Source organism: Megalobrama amblycephala, linkage group LG16, assembly GCF_018812025.1.
Source record: "Megalobrama amblycephala isolate DHTTF-2021 linkage group LG16, ASM1881202v1, whole genome shotgun sequence".
Classification (NCBI taxonomy): Eukaryota; Metazoa; Chordata; class Actinopteri; order Cypriniformes; family Xenocyprididae; genus Megalobrama; species Megalobrama amblycephala.
In genome coordinates, this window is record NC_063059.1 from 43,336,370 (window position 1) to 43,357,895 (window position 21,526).

The window sequence follows — 21,526 nt, forward strand, 5'->3', positions numbered from 1 at the left end:
GGAACAATTGGCTTTTAGGTAGACTTGGCCATGCCTGTTTTTTAAATGACCCACAGCTATCTAAAGGCCAAAGTACTGAACCTAACAAACTATTGACCTAGAGAGTCACGAGAATTGTGCCGCAGTGGTTTTATCGAGGTTGAGACAAAAATCTAGGACTAGTTCTCCAAAGTTGGTTTTTGAAATAATCTCCAATATTTAACGAACAATTCAATGGACAGCGGTGGTCCTAGAAGTAAAGTTGCTCAGAATGAGGAGTTCTACCATGTGGCACGTGTGGCACGAAAAATTGCATGATACACAATCCTTTACGCATTTGAAAAATGCAAAGGCGGCCGATTTCTTTAGAATTTCTCACAGGCCTCTAGGGCCGTGAGTCAAACAGGCCCAGCAAGTTTCGTTTCGATCGGCCTCCATTAACCTTGTCTGATAGCTGCTCAAAATTCATTGCCCAATGGCGGACATGTTTTTTGAGGTACGTCAATGTCCTCATAGACAGTCATGACACCTCAGACAAAGCCAATTTTCAAGTTTATCAGACTAACGGTGAAGTAGTTATAGCCATTTTCATGTTTTTTTCCTGTTATAGCGCCACCAAGTGGCCAATCGCCGCATCCTTTTTCATGCAACCAAAGAATGAGTTCTTACATAAGTTTACCAAATTTGGTGAAAATTTCTCATCCTGTCCCCCTTAGGGACCGTGAATCCGTGAATCAAAATTCCAACTTTTTTTTGATAATTATTGACTATCAGACTCTTGAGAATCTTGCAGCACTGGTTTGGTTAAATTAATAAAAAATGTAAAAAAAACCCCAAAAAAAGTTTATTTTAATGTACTAAAAAAACTAAACCTAAAATACTAATTAATAAAACAAGTTTAGTTTAATTTGATGTACTAAAAAGCTAAAACTAAGCCTGAAATAAAATGAATAAAAACAAACTTAAATAAAAATAAAAATTAATAATTTTTATTTCATTTTGTTTATTTTGCTATACTAAAATAACTAAAACTGAAATAAAAATAAATAAAAATGTAATAAATAAATTAGTTATAGCCATTTTCATGTTTTTTTCCTGTTATAGCGCCACCAAGTGGCCAATCGCCTCGTCCTTTTTCATGCAACCAAAGAATGAGTTCTTACATAAGTGTACCAAATTTGGTGAAAATTTCTCATCCTGTCCCCCTTAGGGACCGTGAATCCGTGAATCGAAATTCCAACTTTTTTTTGATAATTATTGACTAAAGACTCTTGAGAATCTTGCAGCACTGGTTTGGTTCCGATCAGGCCAAAAACTTAGGACTAGTTTGCAAAAGTAGGTTTTTCAAAAAATCCAAAATGCCCAAAAATTTCGCCAGAATACCAGACAATTGCTGACGATGGAGACGGTGTGAGTACTACCGCCCTCAAAGCTTCAAGTCTCTACGACTTACGGTTTGATCCGATCACTTTTAGGGGAGAATGTGATCCTCGGAAAATGTAACAATTACAATAAGGCGCCGCACTTGAACCCCTAATTATGATTATAGCATGTGTTCTGATTGCTGTGATTGTGTTATACATCATAAAAATATCGTGTCTAGTTGCACACAGTGTGGCTCTCTTCTTCTCTATGAGGAATTTTTGAACTTCTGAGGACATTTTTCATCACTTTTGCTTTCTGAAGTCCGCTGAAGTTCCGAACACACACCTGCGGGCAGGTGAGCGGCTTTATTTCCCTCATGAGCGGCTGGTCAGCGCGCGTCTCCATCGATCACCGCCGCGCTGGAGGTGCAGCCGGCCCGCGCTCCGACCGCTGCCCCAGTAGAGCTCACCCTGCCTGGGGACGGTTCCAGCGGTCGCCCCTGACGCCCAGGGCCGCGGGATGTGACTGATCACCCGCGCCATGAACCCTGACCCCTAGGGGTCAAAACCGGCCCGCACTGCCACCAGCTGCAGTAGGTGTGTGTGTCGCCCTGAAGCCGCGGGCCCGGAGGGAACGGTGTGTGATATTAGACGACTAAATGATGCTATTTATTACGTCGCTACGAGAGACTCGCTGCGGAGGAGAGACGTGCTCGTCTTGTATTTCTTTATTAGTTTTCCTCTTTCTGTTTGTCCGCTATCGATTGAGATTTGTTAGACGGACACGTTTAAGGTTTTATCAATAATCTGGGCGATTACCCACAATGCCCGGGGACTGGGACGCTCCACAAAGACGCCCGTGTACAGATATTGATTCTGTGTTTGTGGATAAACTGTATTTTACGAGTGGGGAAGGAAATGTTTGTTCTGTTGAGTGAGTTTGTGTCTAATTTAATGTGGAATGATGTTTTTATTTCTGTCTATTTCTTTGTGTTAGAGGAAAGCGTGTGATGGTTTACGCCGTGAGATCTTTACTGGAGCGTTTATACAGTAGATAAGAGGAAGAACTTGCCTTATTAATACAGAATTCATAAAAGGGCCTGAAAAATGTTGAGTTTTTAACTAAATAAAAGGAGTGTGTTTTATGATATTGCATAATATCGTAAAATATATTATGTTACATTGTTATATCGTAAGTATAACAATATATTGCATGTGCTTTTACTGATATATATAAATATATATAAATCTTCACTTTTTATAATCTCCTTCATAATAATATTTTATGCTAATTTTTATCATTGACAGACTTATTTCTAAATGTTTTCAGGTGTTAATCATGCTATATGTTCTTTCTTTATGAAATATGTAAATTAAAAAATGAGTTCATCCTCTGTCAGAATGTAACGTTAAGTTATTGGAATCATTTTAGTTTGACTCTTTGAGTCTTTAGTTTTGAACTCGTGTGAATCTGTTTGTACACTGATTCAGACTGATTCATTCATTTGATATGATTCACTTGATCTTTTGATTTGTGTCCATCAAGTTGGAAATAAGATGAAGCATCTGAGAAGTGTTTCATGCACTGGACAAAAATAGACATGAACACATGATTATTTAACACTCGTTTTTCATTGAATTTCCTGCAAAAATAACTATAAGTCTGATTATAAAGCATTCGTAATCACACAAACTGTCATATTTTGAGTGCTTAAGATGCAGTTGTGTTTTTGCTGTATCGGCACGTTTGTTCAGGGCAGGTCAGGGCAAATGGCAGCGCTAAACATCACCGGTGACACCAGAGTGTTTTAATTGTTCAAACACAAGCACAGCGTGACATCATCACCACAGGACATGATGCGACACAAACTCACACACTGACGTCCGGATGCAGCCGGTGCGCTGAAGACCCCCTGCCCGAGGTTCATTCACGGCACGCTTTCCTCGCAGACCCCTGACCGAGAACAACCGCTCGACCCCTGAGCCTACTGTTAACCTCTGACCTCTGACCTCTCGCCGTGTGCAGGTGCCAACCCCTTACAGAAGAACGAGCTGGGACACACACCGCTGACCTACGCCAAAGAGGGAGAGATGGTCACGCTGCTGAAGGAGTCGCAGAACACGGTAAAACATACCTGTGTGCAAAGCTGGAGTAAATACACACAAAATCATGGAAAGCAGGGTTATTAGAGTTCAATAAAAGTACAGTAAATAACTACAACTGAAACTTGATAAAAAATAAAAAAAATTATAAAAATGTGATTGTTTCTTTTAGTTTACTTTGATGTACTAAAAAAAGTAAAACTGAAATAAAAGTTAATTAAAAAAGTGGTAATTTCATTTAGGGTATTTTGATGTATTAAAATAACTAAAATTGAAATAAAAATGAAGAAAAAAGTGATAAATTCATTTAATTTAATTTGATACTAAAAAAACTAAAACATAAAAATTAATAAAAATTTTTTTAAAAAAGTTTGTTTTGATGTACTAAAAAAACAAACTAAGACTGAAGAAAATATTATTTAAAGTAAAAATTTAATTTAGTTTATTTTGATGTACTAAAAAACTAAAACTGAAATAAAATTAATAAAAATAAAAAACTTATTTCACCTAGTTGCAAAATTTCTAATATTCTTTTAGTTTAACTATGTACTAAAATAACTCAAATTAAAAGTGAAATAAAATTAATAAAAACCATTTAGACTTTTTTTTTTTTTTTTTAAAAACCTATAACTAATAAAAATGACAAAACCACACAACAAAATGACTAAAACTTTACATTTAAAATGAAAACAGAAAATTCAAAAATAAAAAATAATTCAAAATATTTTTAAAAATTATATTATCTCAATGCCAGTACTGTAAAGTAGTGAGTAAAATAAATTTAAAATGTAAATCTTGATCTAAAATGGTTTTTAAAAACACTATCCCGTGATCATGGATGACTGGAAAAGTCATTGATCAATTATGTGTGAATGCTGTAAATATTTGGAGTAATTGGATTGTTTTCCTCTGGATCTCATCTTAGTTTTACACATTTTAACCTGATTAAAAGGATTGTTTACCAAAAAAAAAGAAAATTCTGTCATCATTTACTCACCCTCATGTTGTTCCAGACCTGTATGAATTCCCTTCTTCTGCTGTGTTCATTGTATAGTTTGGGCTGTTAGTTGTGTGTGTCCCGCTGTAATCTGCTCATTTGTGTGTATTTGCTCTGGATTAAGGCTGTAATCTGCAGTAATCCTGTTGGAGGGTTTAATGAGCTGCAGGTGAAACTGTCATGATCCTGTATCACTGTTACCGGCTTCAGGGCGTCACACACACACACACACACACACACACACACATACCTGCTGACAGACTCAGGTCAGGTGATGACATCACTGATAAAACTCAGACGCTCTCTAAATAAAGTTGGATAGATAAGTGTCCCAGTCTTTATCCTCATTCATGAGTGTCATCGATATAGAAAGTTGTGTTTCTGAATAATATGACAGAGTGAAAGCAAGGCAAAGAGAAGAGGACCCAGAATAGAGCCCTGTGGGACACCATAGGAGATCTGAAGCTTGAGATGAGAATCATTTCTCCAGGCTAACAGAAAAAGTTCTGTCTTTAGGGGAATATGCAAACCAGTTCGGCACAGATCCCTGAACCCAGCTACATGATCAAGTCTGTGTGAAAGGATGTCATGATCTATTGTGTTACATGCGGCATTAAAATCAAGCAGGATTCAAATACAGCAAGAACCAGCATAAATAAAATATGTTTAGCTCTGCCTCATCACCTGCTGTAACTCTAGAAATGAACAGAGCCTAAGTTGAACGTTAATGTCTGATTGTAGTGTATGTTACTGAAAGATCATTTCAAACAATACTGTCGTTCCTCATTGATTGGTCTGTAGTTTGCGGAGGCCCAGCGGAAGCGGGAGGCTGAGGAGAGGAGGAAGTTTCCTCTGGAGCGCAGACTGAAGGAGCACATCATTGGACAGGAAGGAGCCATCAATACAGTAGCATCAGGTACACACCGCGTGTGTGTGTGTGTGTGTGTGTGTGTGTGTGTGTGTGTGTGTGTGTGTTACACAGCTGCTGCTGAGTTTCGTGTGCAGCCAAGATGCTTCGTAACTCAATTACTCGTCCTTCCTGCCGGCGTCTCCGTCTCTCCATCACTTCCTGCGTCTTTCTGTTTCCAGCAGCTCAGTTGACTCTCTCCAGTCCTCATGTTTGTAATTTCTGCTCATACTTCATTTGTCTTTGATTTTTCTCTGATGTGTGTGTGTGTGTGTGTGTGTGTGTCTCCTCTATGAGTCCCAGGACAGACAGAGAGACAGATATGAGTTAAAACACAATAACATACACCTCTAATAAATACTGAACACACACATACACACGCGTTTGTTTATCGATCAAGTGTGTGTGTGTGTGTATGTGTGTGTGTGCGTGTGCGTGGCAGATTTTTGGTAAATTTTCCCCTGTTTGAGCTTTGAACAATCTTATTGAATGACAGAACTTGTTTAGGTATTTAATTCAGTGCCTAATTTGTGTTAAATTACAAATGTGTTAAATTTAATTATATTTCATTACATAAATTAGATATATATATATATATATATATATATATATATATATATATATATATATATATATATATATATATATATATATATATGTAATTATATATTTAGATATATATTTATGTATTATATACATACCATTTTTTTCAGAATACAAGTCACATTTTTTTCTCATCTGAAATGTGTAATGACTTTTAAAGCGATTTATATAATGAAGTTAATGCTAAACATGCAAACGTTTTTTTGTTTATTTCCCACAAGCAGTAGTTTCAGTTTCAACTTCATCAATGCAACTTATCGATTTTTTTTTTTTTTCTCTTAACAATGCAACTTATAGTCAGGTGCGACTTGTTTAAACCTTATATAGACCTGATTGGGTTTTGATCAGGTTTTGATAAGTGATTTTGCACATGGATCTCTGAGAGAGAGACAGCATAGGAAGTAGTGACGCTTCAGTGAGCCGAATCTCTGCCTCTGATTTGATAAATGGACAGTTATTGCTGTGGCAAATTGTCCCGAAAGCAATTGGATCCCATCAGCACTGTGATAAAACCAGCGTTATTGATCTGTGAGAGCTGATATAGTGAATACATCAGGCAGAGTCACAGAGAGACATTAAACACACACACCACTAAACAAACTTTTACATATATCTTAAAGATCTGATGCTGAAAATATGCACATATGCATTAAATACATTTGAACCAGTGTTGATTTAGCATCAGTGATAAAATAAATGAGTTTTTGTTTATATTTCTGTTATTTTAGTTAGTTTTAGTAATTAGTAACTAAAAAAATTAGTTTTTGCCATTTTTATTATTGTTTATATATCATTATTATTTATTAGTTGTAGTTTTTTTTTTGTGCTTCTACTTACATTTTTCATCAGTTAACATTTACTGAAGTAGTGCATTTTTTATGGTTTTATTTTGGCATTCATCATTTTTTTCCATTTCTTTTATCATTCAAAAGTTTGTGGAAATATAGATATTAAAGATATATATATATATATATATATATATATATATATATATATATATATATATATATATATATATATATATATATATATATATATATAAAGAAATGAATACTTTGATTCATAACGGATGCATTAAATTGACATAAAGACAAAGACAAAAGTAACATTAAAGACATTTATAATGTTACAAAAGATTCTATTTCAAATAAAAGCTGTTCTTTTGAACTTTCTATTCATCAAAGAATCCTGAAAAATAAAATGTATCACAGTTTCCACAAGAATATGAACTGTTTTCAGCATTGATAATAAATGTTTCTTGAGCATCAAATCATCATATTAGAATGATTTCTGAAGGATCATGTGACACTGAAGACTGGAGTAATGATGCTGAAAATTCAGCTTTGATCACAGGAATAAATTACACTTAACTATACATTCACATAGAAAACAGCTGATTTACAATGTAAAAATATTTCACAATTTTTACTGTATGTTTGATCAAATAAATGCAGCCTTGTTGAGCAGAAGAGACTCTTTTAAAAACATCTTAATTATTCTAATCTTCTGACTACTAATGTGAAAAAGGTTGATATCATAACAACCTTATTCCCAGCAAAAATATCTATATTATGATCTATATAGTTATTGTTAAAAGTAGATTTTGGCTTTTATTCATCATTGTCAGATTAAACTATTGATGATTTTATAGATTATGCGGTTGTAAGCAATGACAACTACAACTGTACTGAAATTCCAATATTTTTAGTTTTTTATCTCACTTAAACACAATCATTGAGCTGAAGACGAATGTGAAATGACACACACAAAGGAAGCAGTGGATTGATTCTGGTTTTTGCTCTCAGGGGCTAAAGGTTATTGGTGGTGATTACCTTCACTAATGTCATTACGGCCTTCTGTCCCAAGACACAGAGAGCATCACGCCACACGTACATCACTGCACACACGTGTGCGTGTTCTTTTGTTACACACAGATACAGTCGTCCTCTTCCTCCATGGTCTGCGTTTAATCAGTGAGACACTTGAGCTGGTGTCATATAGTGAATATAGTGGCGTCTGTTGGGTGTTTGGTACAAATGTTGATTTTAGGAATCAGATTCCTTAAGGAACTTAAAGTTTAAGTGTGTGTGTGTTGAATCTGCCTGGCTGATAATAAACGGGGATTAAAAATGAGTTATCACACGTTCATTCTCAAGGACAGAGAGTGTGTGTGTGTGTGTGTGTGTGTGTGTGTGTGTGTGTGTGTGTGTGTGTGTGTGAGACATCCTGATGTCTTTGAAATGTTCTGTCTCCTGAAGGACAGTATGTGTATGAAGCGTGACGTGACACACACTGTGTGTGTGTGTGTCATTTGTCATGATAGAAATGTTTTTGTGTAAGTGTTGTACGTTTCTTTTTGTGCATCAGTTTTTCAAGTTATTAGTCAGTAAGTAAACAGTTTACAATAAGATAAAGAAATTCCTAGAATGCAGTGTAAGTCTCTTTGGATAAAGCGTCTTATAAAAGATTAAAATGTATTGCAAAACACTGGTTAAGACAGGTTTGGTGGAATGGATTGGTTTAAGGATGGGTTAAAGTGTAAGATAAGGGTCAACAGTGGATATAATATATATGGATATAATTACACAATTTATTTACAGCTGCTGGTATTTTTTAAAATATAAGTACAAACATGTATGCACAAACTAAGTGCTTTATATCAAATTGTTAATTTAAATGTTAGTTCACAGTAGTTAAAAACACTTAATTACCATTTTTTTTAATTGTATAAATGCAGGGTTATGGTTAGATTATAGTGTTTATAACTATCAGTATATAAAGAGAAGTGTATGCAAAGTCCCCATTTAGATGGAAAGCGTGTGTGTGATACGTTTCAGGAAAAAACTTAAGGATTGTCTTTTACGCAGCTCAACACAAACATATTCCTGTTGTAATGATGGTTGACGATCACACACACACACACACACACACACACACACACACATGTTCACCGGTTGCCATGGTGAGCGTGTGTTATCGTGCCCGTCTCTGCTGGATCTATTCTAACCTGATTTAGTTGCTCCAGCGTTGCAGCAGCGTAATGAAATTAGTGTGTGTCTAATGGTGCAGAGAGGCCCTGTCTCACTCTCCGTCTGTCTCTCTCTCTCCGTCATTCTGTCTTTCCTCAGTCTTTGTCTTTTTTTCCAGATCTGCTCTCGTCCGGTCTGTCATTACTGTCCGTCTGTCTGTCTAGAGTTAATTATTGTCTGTTTTTCTCCGCAGCCATTAGGAGGAAGGAGAACGGCTGGTACGATGAAGAACATCCCCTCGTCTTCCTCTTCCTGGGCTCGTCCGGAATCGGTAACTTCTTCCTTTTCCCGGCAATATCAAGCATTGTTCTTTCATATTGAAGGGTGCTTTGGATAAAAGCATCTGCTAAATGTTAAACATTGTTTTTTTGATGTTCATCCAGATGCAGTTTCGCTTTATAATAAAGTAATACGGGAGTTTCGTAAAACTCTGCAAAGTGATTTACAGTCTAATATGATAATCAGAGATGGGTTTATTCACCAGAACTGTGTCATCAGACATGATGAACATGCACACGTTTAGTCATGTGGAGTCAGACAGGCCTCTGGCATGATCTACGTCCTGCAGTCCTTCTGTATGATTATCTACCGCATTATTTATACGTCTGTGTCTCTTTTAAGGCAAGACACTACAGAAAACCAATGTTTTTTCATTCACTGGTCAGTTTTGTGGTCTCTTTTGCTTCCATAACATGTCTTCTTTCAGACAAATGGAACGAATGTTTATTTTATTACACTTTATCTATTTGCATCCAATTTCAGTGCATATCTTTAAAAGTTTTTTTCTCCACTTCAGCAGCACTTACATACACCAAAACTTAGAGTTTTATTCACATCTATATTCTGAAGGTTTTTACTGTGGGGATTGTTCATGACATCATTTGCTTGATTTTTATAACATTTTATTCCTTAAAACATGGTTAAAATGTATTTTTTTTTAGTCTGTTTATGGTGTTTTCTGATTTATGGAGTGATAAAAAGAGATATCTAAAATCCCCTCTATAAAAACCTTTAAATCTAATGTGTCAACAAAATCAAAGAAGAATTTTGAACCTGACTTTATCCAATGTTCAGATTTAAACTTTATTTATTTAAAAAAAAAAAAAAATGTTTCAAAATCTTGTAATACAAAACTTAAAATACTGTTATTAATCTACTTGGGAAAGTGTTTGTTTTGTGCACTTTGATTGATGAAGAGACGCTTCTCCTCTTGCCAGCGGCACGTCTGATCACACGCCATCAATATTCAACAAGTCCCTCCACTTACCATATATGCGTTTATTAAAATTCATAAGAGCGATATTTACTCTCATAGAGTACATTACCCTGAGAGAGGAATAAAGGGAGGGAGAGATGATGGACACGCGTGCCACAAGACGCCAGCAAAATAAACACATCTCTCTTTTCCCGACAGGAAGTAGTCATCCTGTCTCCACGACGACTCAAAACCGCTCTCACGTGACCATTGTGACATTTTATTGTTTGATGAAATTAATTGCATTGAACCAAGTAGATGTTTGATGGCTGTTTGTGCAGGTAAAACTGAGCTGGCCAAGCAGGTGGCGCGATACATGCATAAAGACATTAAGAAGGTCAGTCAGTAAATAAACCTTTACTTAAAATGATGCTCATGAAGGTCAAATGACAAGATTCTGTCACTCTTTTCCTCAGGGTTTCATCCGCATGGACATGTCTGAGTTTCAAGAGAAACATGAGGTGAGACTTGCACAAATACAGACACGTTTCATTGACTACTGTTGTTAGACAAGTCTTTTATTTCAGGTGTATTATAGGACAGAATTCGCAGAATTCAGTCTCAGTCACTGAGATTTTAAGGCTGTTTGTGTTTGACCAGAAACAACACAAGTATGCAAATGTAATATGTAAATCACATGTATGTATCAAATCTCAGCATTTTAACCTGAATATTTATTATTCAGGTTCTTATTTGTGTTGTCTTTATTGCAATTATTTATTCATTTTAATTTGATATTTTTATCATTTAACATCTTTTAGTGAGTGTTTTTATGTGGATTTATTAAAAAAAAAAATGTTTATTTTAATTGGCATTTTTATGAATTCTTTTTTAATAAGGTTTTTATTTGTGTTGTTTATATTTTAGTAACCCTTTTATTTTAATATTTTTTTTAATATTAAAGTAGTTTATTTTTATTTTGCATATTTATGATTCAATTCACTTTAGTAAGGTTGCTAGTTTAAATGTTTTTATTACAATTATTTATTTATTTTGATTTGACATTTTTATTATTAAATAAATTTTTATGGTTTAATACATTTTAGTAAGAATTCATTTTGAGTGTTTTTATTTTTAAATTGTATAAATTAATTTTATTAAGGTTTTAATTATTTTTATTAGGTTTTTATCTTGAACCTTTTACTACAGTTATTTACTTTTAGTAAGTGTTTCATAGTTAAATTCTTTATTTTAATTTTGCATTTTTATGATTGAATTAATATTGAATAGGTGTTTTATTTTGATTTTGATTTTGATTTTCAAATTATTTATTTACTTTAAATGTGCATGTTCATGATCTAAGTACCAAACCCTGATTTGCTCTAATATCTACTGTAGGAGCTTGTATCTTGTGGTGTCACTGATGCAGCATCATGTGCTTATTGTGTTATGAATTGCATACAGTAGTAATATTGAGTGAAGCTGAGCTTGTGTATCTAGAAGTATTTTTCTGGTTTAGTTGGATCTGATCTCTGTGATTCTCCTTCATAAGCCGTTTAGTCGTGCTGTTAGAAGTGTGACCTTAGACTGAGGCTAAATACACAATTCAATCACACACACTTATTGTATTGATAGAGGACTGTCACTGTCACTCAGTTTGGCCGGATGAACAGTGTGTGTGTTTGATCAAATCATCGTGTTGATCTCCTCAGAGGTCAGATCTGCCCAGTTCTCCTCTTCTTTGTCTTTAATGTGTATTTTCTGTCTCTCTCTCTCTTTCTCTCAGGTGGCGAAGTTCATCGGTTCTCCTCCAGGGTACGTGGGTCATGAAGAAGGTGGTCAGCTGACCAAACAGCTCAAACAGTGTCCGAACGCCGTGGTTCTGTTTGACGAGGTGGATAAAGCTCATCCAGACGTGCTGACCATCATGTTACAGCTCTTTGACGAGGTACAGATTCAGAATCATCTGTGGGAAGAGAATGATTTAGTGTTAGTGAAGTCAAGTTCAGTTTACAGAAAATCACAATATTAATATTTATAAAATCTTAAAATCCTAATATCTTCAGCAGTTTAGAGCTACATAGTTTACATTTTGTGATGGTACAGGCAATTAAGCAGCTGAAATTTGCTTTGAATATTATTAAAATTATTTATTTTTTAATGACTCAATTTATTTTAATAAGATTTTTATTTTAAAATTACTTATTTGAATTTGACATTTTTATGATTGAATTAATTTTTAGTATGGTTTATATTTTTATTGTTTTTATTTTTAAATTATTTATTTTCATTTGACAATTTTTATTATTCAATTCATTTTTAGTTATTTTTTTATTTTGATTGTTTATCATTTTTACATTTTAATTTGACATTTTTATGATTTTATTTTGATTTTTATTACAATTATTTATTAATTTATTTAAATTTTACATTTTTATGATTCTATTCATTTCTATTTTTAAAGTATTTATTTTTCTTATTTTATTTTGATTGTTTTTATTAAAGTTATTTATTTATTTTAATTTGGCATCTTGTATGATTCAACTGTTTTTAGTAAGACTTTTTATTTATTTATTTTTTTTATTTTAAAATAGATTTTTAGATTTTTTTTTTTTATAAATTATTTTAATTTTACAATTTATGATTCAATTCATTTTAGTAAGGTTTTTATTTTGATTGTTTTTATTTTAAAAAATATTTTCTTTTGACATTTTTATGATTTAATTTTTAGTAAATGTTTAATTTAGATTAGAGATTAGAGCTGGGCGATAATATGCAGATGTGCTGTGTTTCTGTGTCACTGTGGTTCAGGGTCGATTGACTGATGGGAAGGGGAAGACGATTGAGTGTAAAGATGCCATCTTCATCATGACGTCCAATGTGGCTAGTGATGAGATTGCCCAACATGCGTTGCAGCTGAGGCAGGAAGCTCAGGAACAAAGCCGCAGACGCCTCGCTGAAAATCTGGGTGAGGAATTACTCTTGACATTTAACTTTGTGTTCAAGAAAGTTGTGTCTGATGATCTGCTTGTGTCCCTGCAGAAGACGTTCAGAAGAGCGAGAAGATCACCATCTCCAACACGTTCAAAGAGCAGATGATCCGCCCCATCCTGAAGGTAACTTCGTGCACCTCTCACTGGAGGTCAGTGATTGGTTGCTGGTGTGTCACCGGTTGATCTGATTGGTGTGTTTCAGGCTCATTTCAGACGGGACGAGTTTCTGGGGAGGATCAACGAGATTGTTTACTTCCTGCCGTTCTGTCACTCTGAACGCATCCAGCTGGTCAGCAAAGAGCTCAACTACTGGGCCAAGAAGGTGAAGACGCACAGAAATGAACTAGCATCTGACTTTAAATACTGCACACACACACACTCACTCTCACACTAGGATCAATAGCAGCTGCTGCTGTGACGACTGTAATCATATTAGTGAAGTTAACATGTGGTCTATTCATAAATATTTAAATATGTATAAAACTTCATATCTGTCAGACGTTTGCCTGCAGGGACAAACACGCTCATTCAAGGCCTTTAGTCATACATCAGTGTGTGTGTGTGTGTGTGTGTGTGTGTGTGTGTGTGTGTGTTGTTTGAAATATGTTTATACCAGCATTTAAAAAAATCAAAATGATCTGATGTGGTACAGTGAGAAAAATAACAAGCTTTGATGTTAAATAGCATATTATATATATATAATACATACATACAGTTGTGCTCAAAAGTTTACATACCCCTTGCAGAATCTGCAAAATGTTAATGTAAGAGGGAAGATATTTTGCATAAAAGATGTTTACATATAGTCAAAAAATAGCTGAATTTATAAAAATGACCCATTCAAAAATGTACATACCCTTGGATCTCAATACTGTGTGTGGTCACCTGATGATCCACGACTGTTTGTGTGTTTTGTGATGGTTGTTCATGAGTCTCTTGTTTGTCCTGAGCAGTTAAACTGAGCTCTGTTCTTCAGGAAAATCCTCCAGCTCCTGCAGATTCTTCAGTTTTCCAGCATCTTTTGAACAGGATGAAGATGTCACAATTTTTCTTATTTTGTTTAAATATCATTGCTTTTCATTTAGTACTGCCCTTCGGAAGCAACAGAAGATACTTGCATGTTTACCAGAAGAGAAAAAAGTATAATTTATCTTGTTCATCCAATTCCAAAAGTTTTCACCCCTCGGCTCTTAATGCATCGTGTTTCCTTCTGGAGCATCAGTGAATGTTTGAACCTTTTTTAATAGTTGAGTTTGAGTCCCTCAGTTGTCCTCAGTGTGAAAAGATGAATCTCAAAATCATCCAGTCACTGCTGGAAAGGGTTCAAATATGCAGAAGATGCTGGAAAACTGAAGAATCTGCAGGATCTGGAGGATTTTTCTGAAGAACAGAGCTCAGTTTTACTGCTCAGGACAAACAAGAGACTCATGAACAACCATCACAAAACACACAAACAGTCGTGGATCATCAGGTGACCACACACAGTATTGAGATCCAAGGGTATGTACATTTTTGAATGGGTCATTTTTATAAATTCAGCTATTTTTTTACTATATGTGAACATCTTTTATGCAAAATATCTTATTCAGGACAGTACTAAATAAAAAATAACACATTTTGCATGATCCCTCTTATTTTGTTCAAATGATTAACATTTTTGCATATTCTGCAATATGACAACTTTTGAGCTCAACTGTATATATTTTCATTTCATTTATTTATAAAGCACAAATAAACACAACAAAAGTTGACCACTGTGCTGTACAGAGAGAAGAATAAAATAAAAGACAGTAGTAGTAAAAAACATCACTAAATTTAAAAAACAAGAGTTAAAATGAACAAAATGCAAGACTAAGAAGATAAGACTGTAACTTTGATTTAAAATCATATAAGGATGAAGCAGATCTCACAGATAAAGGAAGAATGTTCCATAACTTTGGACCGGCACGTCAACTTCAGTCTTGATCTTGGATAAGACAGAGTAATACTGTCTGATGTGTTCTCATTTACGAATATATATATATATATATATATATATACATACAGTACTGTGCAAAAAAATAAAAATTAAAATAAAATTGTCATTTTTTTTAATATATATATATATATATATATATATATATAAATTATTAAAATGTTATTTATAAATAATAATATTATCTTATATTATTTATAATAATAAACATTTATATCAAATTTTTACATTTTTTATGTATTACAAATAATAATATTCATGTAGTAAGAGATATTTAGTGGTGATGTATGGATGTCGTTCCCGCAGGCCAAGCAGAGGCACAACATCACGCTGCTGTGGGAGCATCCCGTCCTGGAGCTGCTGGCGAGAGGATATAACCTGCACTACGGCGCGCGCTCCATCAAACACGAGGTGCTGATCAATACCTGATAATCACAGATCCGTCACACCGATCAGAACAATCGTCAGTATTCAAGATCAGTCAATGTCAGATTGCTGCTTCATATTTGTGTGGAAACTGATACATTTTATTTTTCAGGATTCTTTGATGAATAGAGACTTCAAAAGAGCAGCATTTATTTGAAATAGAAACATTTGTAACATTATAAATGTCTTTACTGTCACTTTTTCTAAATAAAAGTATTGATTTCTTTCTTTTTTTTTTACTTTCCCCAAACTTTCGAATGGTAGTGTATCACAATTTCCTGACACAGCTCATCTGTTTTCAACAATGGAGTAATGATGCTGAAAATTCAGCTTTAATCACAGGAATAAATGACACTTTACTATATATTCACATAGAAAACAGCTGATTTACATTGTAATAATATTTCACATTTTTACTGTATTTTTGATCAAATAAATGCAGCTTTAGTGAGCAGAAGAGACTCAAAACAACATTAACAATTGCAATTATAGTGCACTGATAGTGTATATAGTATATAGTTATTTATATATAGCATGTGTTTATTGTGTGTGTGTGTGTGTGTGTGTGTGTGTGTGTGTGCGCGCAGGTGGAACGGCGGGTGGTGAATCAGTTGGCCGCCGCGTACGAGCAGGAGCTCCTGCCGAAGGGCTGTACTCTGCGTCTCTGTGTTGACGGAGGACCGGAGGAGAAGGACGGAGCTGCAGTTCTGCGTCTGGAGCTGGTGGGTGACGACAGCACCGCCCGAAAACTGGACATCCGCCCACCGCTGAACCCCGACGACGTGGCCTACGCCCACCGACGCCACTGAACGAGAGAAGCTAAGACTGAATCACATCCAGCGCTCGTTCCGTTCTGTTCCATCACAATAAAAACGAGAATCACGAGCTGGAGTCTGGTTAGTGCGTGTTGTTTTAGTGTTCATCAGATTATTGGCAGAAATGTAAAAAAATATGGTGTTTGTAATGCTGCGTTCAATGTTTCATCACAGCTGAGCTCGTAACTTTAATAACTCACATAAATCACTGCAGCTTTATGATGTTGCTCATAATGAAGATCTTCCAGAATCAAACGCCAGAGCGTCTGTCATGTACAGAAAATATGAAGATGTCTATATTTATGGAAGTTAAAGTTATGTATGTTAAAGTCCAGGACACGTTAAAATCAAAGCGTGTTATTACTCTAAAACACTAATGTTTAACGTGAAATATGAACGAATCATCAGCTTTATTACACAGAAAAACAAGGTTTCGATTGTTAACATGAAGTAATGATGAACAGCAGTTCATAGTCAAAGCGTGAACTGATGTTAACACATGACATGCCAAAAACAATTCATCAACCTGCTTCATATAGACACACTTCAGCATGTTTCCTCGTGGATAAAATCACGTCCTGTTGCTCTTAAATATGTAAAGATTACAAGTAAAATAGTTCTTATAGTTCTTAAATGTTTAGAAGATGTTTTGATCAAATGCTGCAGCAGAAACATCACGAGAATGTCTGAATGTGAACATATTTATGTGAAAACATTAATGTTTTATGTGTTTATCTCAGGATGGCACTGATACAAAATAAAGGAAACTGCAAACTTATCTCACAGTTCAGAGTTCAAAGTACAAACTGCAAGATATAAACTCTGAATTGTAAGATAAAAAGTCGCAATTACCTTTTAATTTATTTTTTTCCATGACAGAAACAAGCTTCCATCGAGCGTTTAACCTCATTTACATGTTTACTGTGAATCAAGCCTTTTTTTATTGAACACAAACATGAATAAAGATCACAAGTCTCTTCTCTGACTCCGGGTGTTTGGCGAGCCGGTAACGGGTTTGTTCAGGAATGTCGTGGTGTCTGTGACGCGTAATCCAACGGCAAGAAACATGCAACAGGAATGTGTTTGGGAATGTGGAACGTGTGTGTGTGTGTGTGTGTGTGTGTGTGTGTGTGTGTCAGTACAGAAGGATGGAATGCATGAGGAACATTCCTTCTTTTCTCTGCATCCTTCTTTACACATGTAGGGATTCACTCACTTCCTGTGGGGATGAAATTAGCATCGAAAAACAGAGACAGCATGAGGAGCCTGAGAGTCCTGCTGACCGCCTGGACCTCCCACAACACACACACACACACACACACACACACACACACACACACACACACACACACACACACACACACACACACTCGTATATATGGTTTACGGGGACTCTCCATAGGTTTTTATACTGTATAAACAGTACATTCTCTCCCCCTACACTACCCTAAACCTGCCCATCACAGAAAACACACATTTGCACATTTTTAATAAAACATTTTTAAAGGTATTTTAACCTTTAAAAATGTCATTATACACATTTGTGTCCTCAAACCATGAAAACACACACATTCATACACACACTCACTCTCTCTCTCACACACACAATCTGTAAAGCAGTTCTTCCTCTGTGTGTGTGTGTGTGTGTGTGTGTGTGTGTGTGTGTGTGTGTGTGTGTGTGTGTGTGTGTGTGTGTGTTTGTGTACCTACTTAACCATATTTTCAGGACAAATGTGTCTAGAGGTTTAAACCAGACAAAAACTCCCAAAAAGTCATTTTAGGGTCGTCCTCGTTTGTATATATTTTTATTTTAAAAATGCAGTCAGTGTTAGTATTTAGTATTTATAACTAGCTGTATATAAAAACAATAGAAGTCTATGCAATGTCTATGCATTTATAGAGTAAACGTGTGTGTGTGTGTGTGTGTGTGTGTGTGTTGCATTTAGCACAGTTTTGGTCTGTCCTTTCAATGAGCAATTTTAGCATGTTTTCCAGTGTTTTGGATGTAAACGTCTCATTAATGTCCAGCCTGTTCAAGTCTTGTGTGTTTTTTATTAGGCTTCTTTTGTTTTAGTTTTGTCTGTCATTTGCATTTATAGAGTAAACGTGTGTGTGTTGCATTCTGTCCTTTCAATGATAGCAAACTTGAGCAATTTTAGCATGTTTTCCAGTGTTTTGGATGTAAACGTCTCATTAATGTCTGTCCTGTTCAACAGACTCTCTTGTGTGTTTTTTTAATAGGCTACTTTAGTTTTGTCTGTCATTTGCTAATAGAAGGAAAGTGAATGTAGACTGTTTTAGGTGGACGCATGAGATGCACAGAAGTCAAACTGAAAACATTCACATGAAAGCATTAATTAGAGTGGAAAAAACTGTGATATTTGGAAGAGTGCGGTGATCCTGAGCTGGAGAAGATGCTGGAGCAGCAGATCTCATGTTACTGAGAGAATCTCCTTCAGCCTCCAACAGTCAAATTCAATTAGAAACTCGGAGAGAGAGACAGCTTTCATTACCACAGACGAGCTCTGTCTCACACACACACTCATGGTAATGTGTGTGTGTGTGTGTGTAATGATGATCCTCTATCAGTCTGAACTGATCCGGCCTACACACACACACACACACAGCCGCGAACGTCTCTCGTCCATTATCGTGTGTGTCCGTGTCTTTTATCGGCTGCTGGTCTCTCGTCTCTCTCTTCTGCTGGAGTCCCACCGGACAAACCTGCAGGAACACAGAGAATTATTGATTTACCATTTACAGTCCTGTAGCTCTGCATCTGAGAGATGACAAATTACACTGAGAGAGAGAGAGAGACTGTCTCCATCACTAAACTTGTGCTGCTGCACTTAGTCTCTTTTTCATTTTCATTCATATTTATTGATATAATACACATATTACTAATATTCTGACAGGTTTTACTTCTAAAGAAATGTATTCTTTGTGCGTTTGTGTAATCATTGCATGTTGCTTTAAGTGTGTGAATGAAACTCCACAGTGAAAGTATTGTGTTTCCAGCGCGAGCTGCGACTTTGTATCAGAAGCGATCAATGTAACTTTCTGAACGTTCTGTTGATGACGTCAGCGTTCTATTGTGTAGATGACGTCAGCGTTGTGTTTTGTGTGTGTTATTGCTCTCTATTGTCGTTCTCTCGTTCGCGGTGTTTGGCTGCTTTTTACTTTATCTTGCGATATTTTCGGACGCGCGCACTTTACGCGTTCCGTTAGTTTGATATCCTTCTTATATTTCCGCCGAAGATGGATCGCAGCCTGTCTGAGCACAGATGTGCAGCTGTGATATCAGGTGTCTGTTACCTGCTGCTCGAGTCAGAGGTGTAACAGAACTCTACTGTTCCCATCATTCTCCGTTATATCTCAACAAGAACATCTGCGCGCCACACATGTCCGCACAGAGAGTTCCGCGCGTGACGCACGCAGTCTTTTTCCTCTCAGACGAACATAAGAGGGAATAAAAGCGCAAGCAGCTTCTCTTCTGTCTCGTGTCTCTTTCTGAAAGACTAGGGGAAAAAATCCATTCTGCCTAATTCAAAGCTTGCTCTGGGACAGCTCGCGTGGCAGATTGCCGGCTAATTAGTTTAGAGGAGGGTTTAATTTGATTAAGTTTGCACAGGTCCCGCGCAGCGCCGGTTGTGTCGGGCTCTGAGCGCGCGGGGCCCCGGAGCCCTGATCTGATTAACGCTTCTGCCCATTACAGCCTCTCCAGCTGCTGCCACAACACACACACACACACACACACACACACACACACACACACACACACACTACTGCACGAGAGAATCGCTACATCTGATGCTGCTTTTGTTTTTGCATTAATAAAATGACGTCAGTAGGAAACTGCTTCTTTTTCTTCTATTTTAGAATTTTCTGTTGATTTTACAGATTCTTAAACCGCAATGAAGTCCTGTTTATTTTGTCTAACATTTGCTATATTTCATAAATAAGGTCCATATTTAGACATTTCAATTAAAGCATTCGACAAAAATGGATCGCACATGTTTGAAAACATTTTATAGGCTATATTAGAATTCCAGGAGGTTAATTTCTATATTATGAATATAAAAATGCATTAATGTCATTAGAAGCCTGTCTGGAGATTATTTTCTTAATAACAAACCATAAAATAATTAAATGCATAGGCAATCAATCTTTTTCAGTTCTGTGCGATTTTTTTTTAATATTGCCTACTAATTTAATTATTATTATTAGTTATTTTGACAGACCAAATTGTATTGCTAGTTTTATTGCCAGTCTTACAGTTAGTTCACCCAAAAATGAAAATTGTCATTTATTACTCACCCTCATGTCGTTCCACACCCGTAAGACCTTCGTTCATCTTCAGAACACAAATTAAGATATTTTTGATGAAATCCAAGATGTTTTTTTATATCCTCAATAGAACGAAATTTACATAACGAAATCCAGAAAAGTAGTAAAACATAGTTAAAATAGTCAACATGACTACAGTGGTTCAACCTTAATGTTATGAAGCGACAAGAATAATTTTTGTGTACAAAAACAAAACAAAAATAACGACTTTATTCAACAACTTCCTGTCATTCTGCTACACTATTTACATTCAGCGCTTCCGAGTTCTACTTCAGAACGCTGACTCATTCTTGGCCGACGCCTGTTCACGTGAGCAGAACGACGCATGCGTGTGATTCACTATAGCACTGTGTCCGAAATTGAATACTTCTCTACTATATAGTACATGAAAAACAGTATGCAAACAGAGTATGTCTGAATAGTATTCGAAATACAGTAGGCGAAAAGTTCCCATATGACTTACTACTATCGGCGAGAATCTGAATGCGCATGATGGACACTTTACTATACTGAGTTGGCGTTCGGACGTAAACACTGAAGCGCTGCACTCTATAGCTCCGTCCGAAATTTAATACTTCTCTACTATACTACTATAGTATTCGAAAAACAGTAGGCGAAAAGCACCCGGATGACTTACTACTACCGGCGAGATTCTGACACTTTACTATCCCATGAGGCCACAGAAGAGGATTTGCGAATGGAATTGAAGGGACGTGACTGACGCTGGTAAGTCATGTGACAGTAACAACATGGCGGATGTAGTACGTCCGAATTCATTCATACTACACACATT

General features: G+C 35.8%; 1 protein-coding gene across 1 annotated transcript in view; it reads left to right on the forward strand.

Annotated features, from left to right (window-relative positions):
* The window catches only part of LOC125248505 (caseinolytic peptidase B protein homolog), a 39,526-nt gene extending 22,155 nt beyond the window's left edge, over positions 1 to 17,371 (forward strand). The window contains exons 6-16 of the mRNA XM_048160424.1: positions 3,370 to 3,467; positions 5,245 to 5,359; positions 9,176 to 9,253; positions 10,519 to 10,574; positions 10,654 to 10,698; positions 11,964 to 12,125; positions 12,989 to 13,145; positions 13,220 to 13,293; positions 13,373 to 13,492; positions 15,452 to 15,556; positions 16,159 to 17,371. Coding sequence (XP_048016381.1) covers positions 3,370 to 3,467; positions 5,245 to 5,359; positions 9,176 to 9,253; positions 10,519 to 10,574; positions 10,654 to 10,698; positions 11,964 to 12,125; positions 12,989 to 13,145; positions 13,220 to 13,293; positions 13,373 to 13,492; positions 15,452 to 15,556; positions 16,159 to 16,380 — 1,232 coding nt within the window. The 3' untranslated portion in view covers positions 16,381 to 17,371. The remainder of the gene's footprint in view (positions 1 to 3,369; positions 3,468 to 5,244; positions 5,360 to 9,175; positions 9,254 to 10,518; positions 10,575 to 10,653; positions 10,699 to 11,963; positions 12,126 to 12,988; positions 13,146 to 13,219; positions 13,294 to 13,372; positions 13,493 to 15,451; positions 15,557 to 16,158) is intronic.
* The last annotated feature ends 4,155 nt before the right edge of the window (positions 17,372 to 21,526 follow it).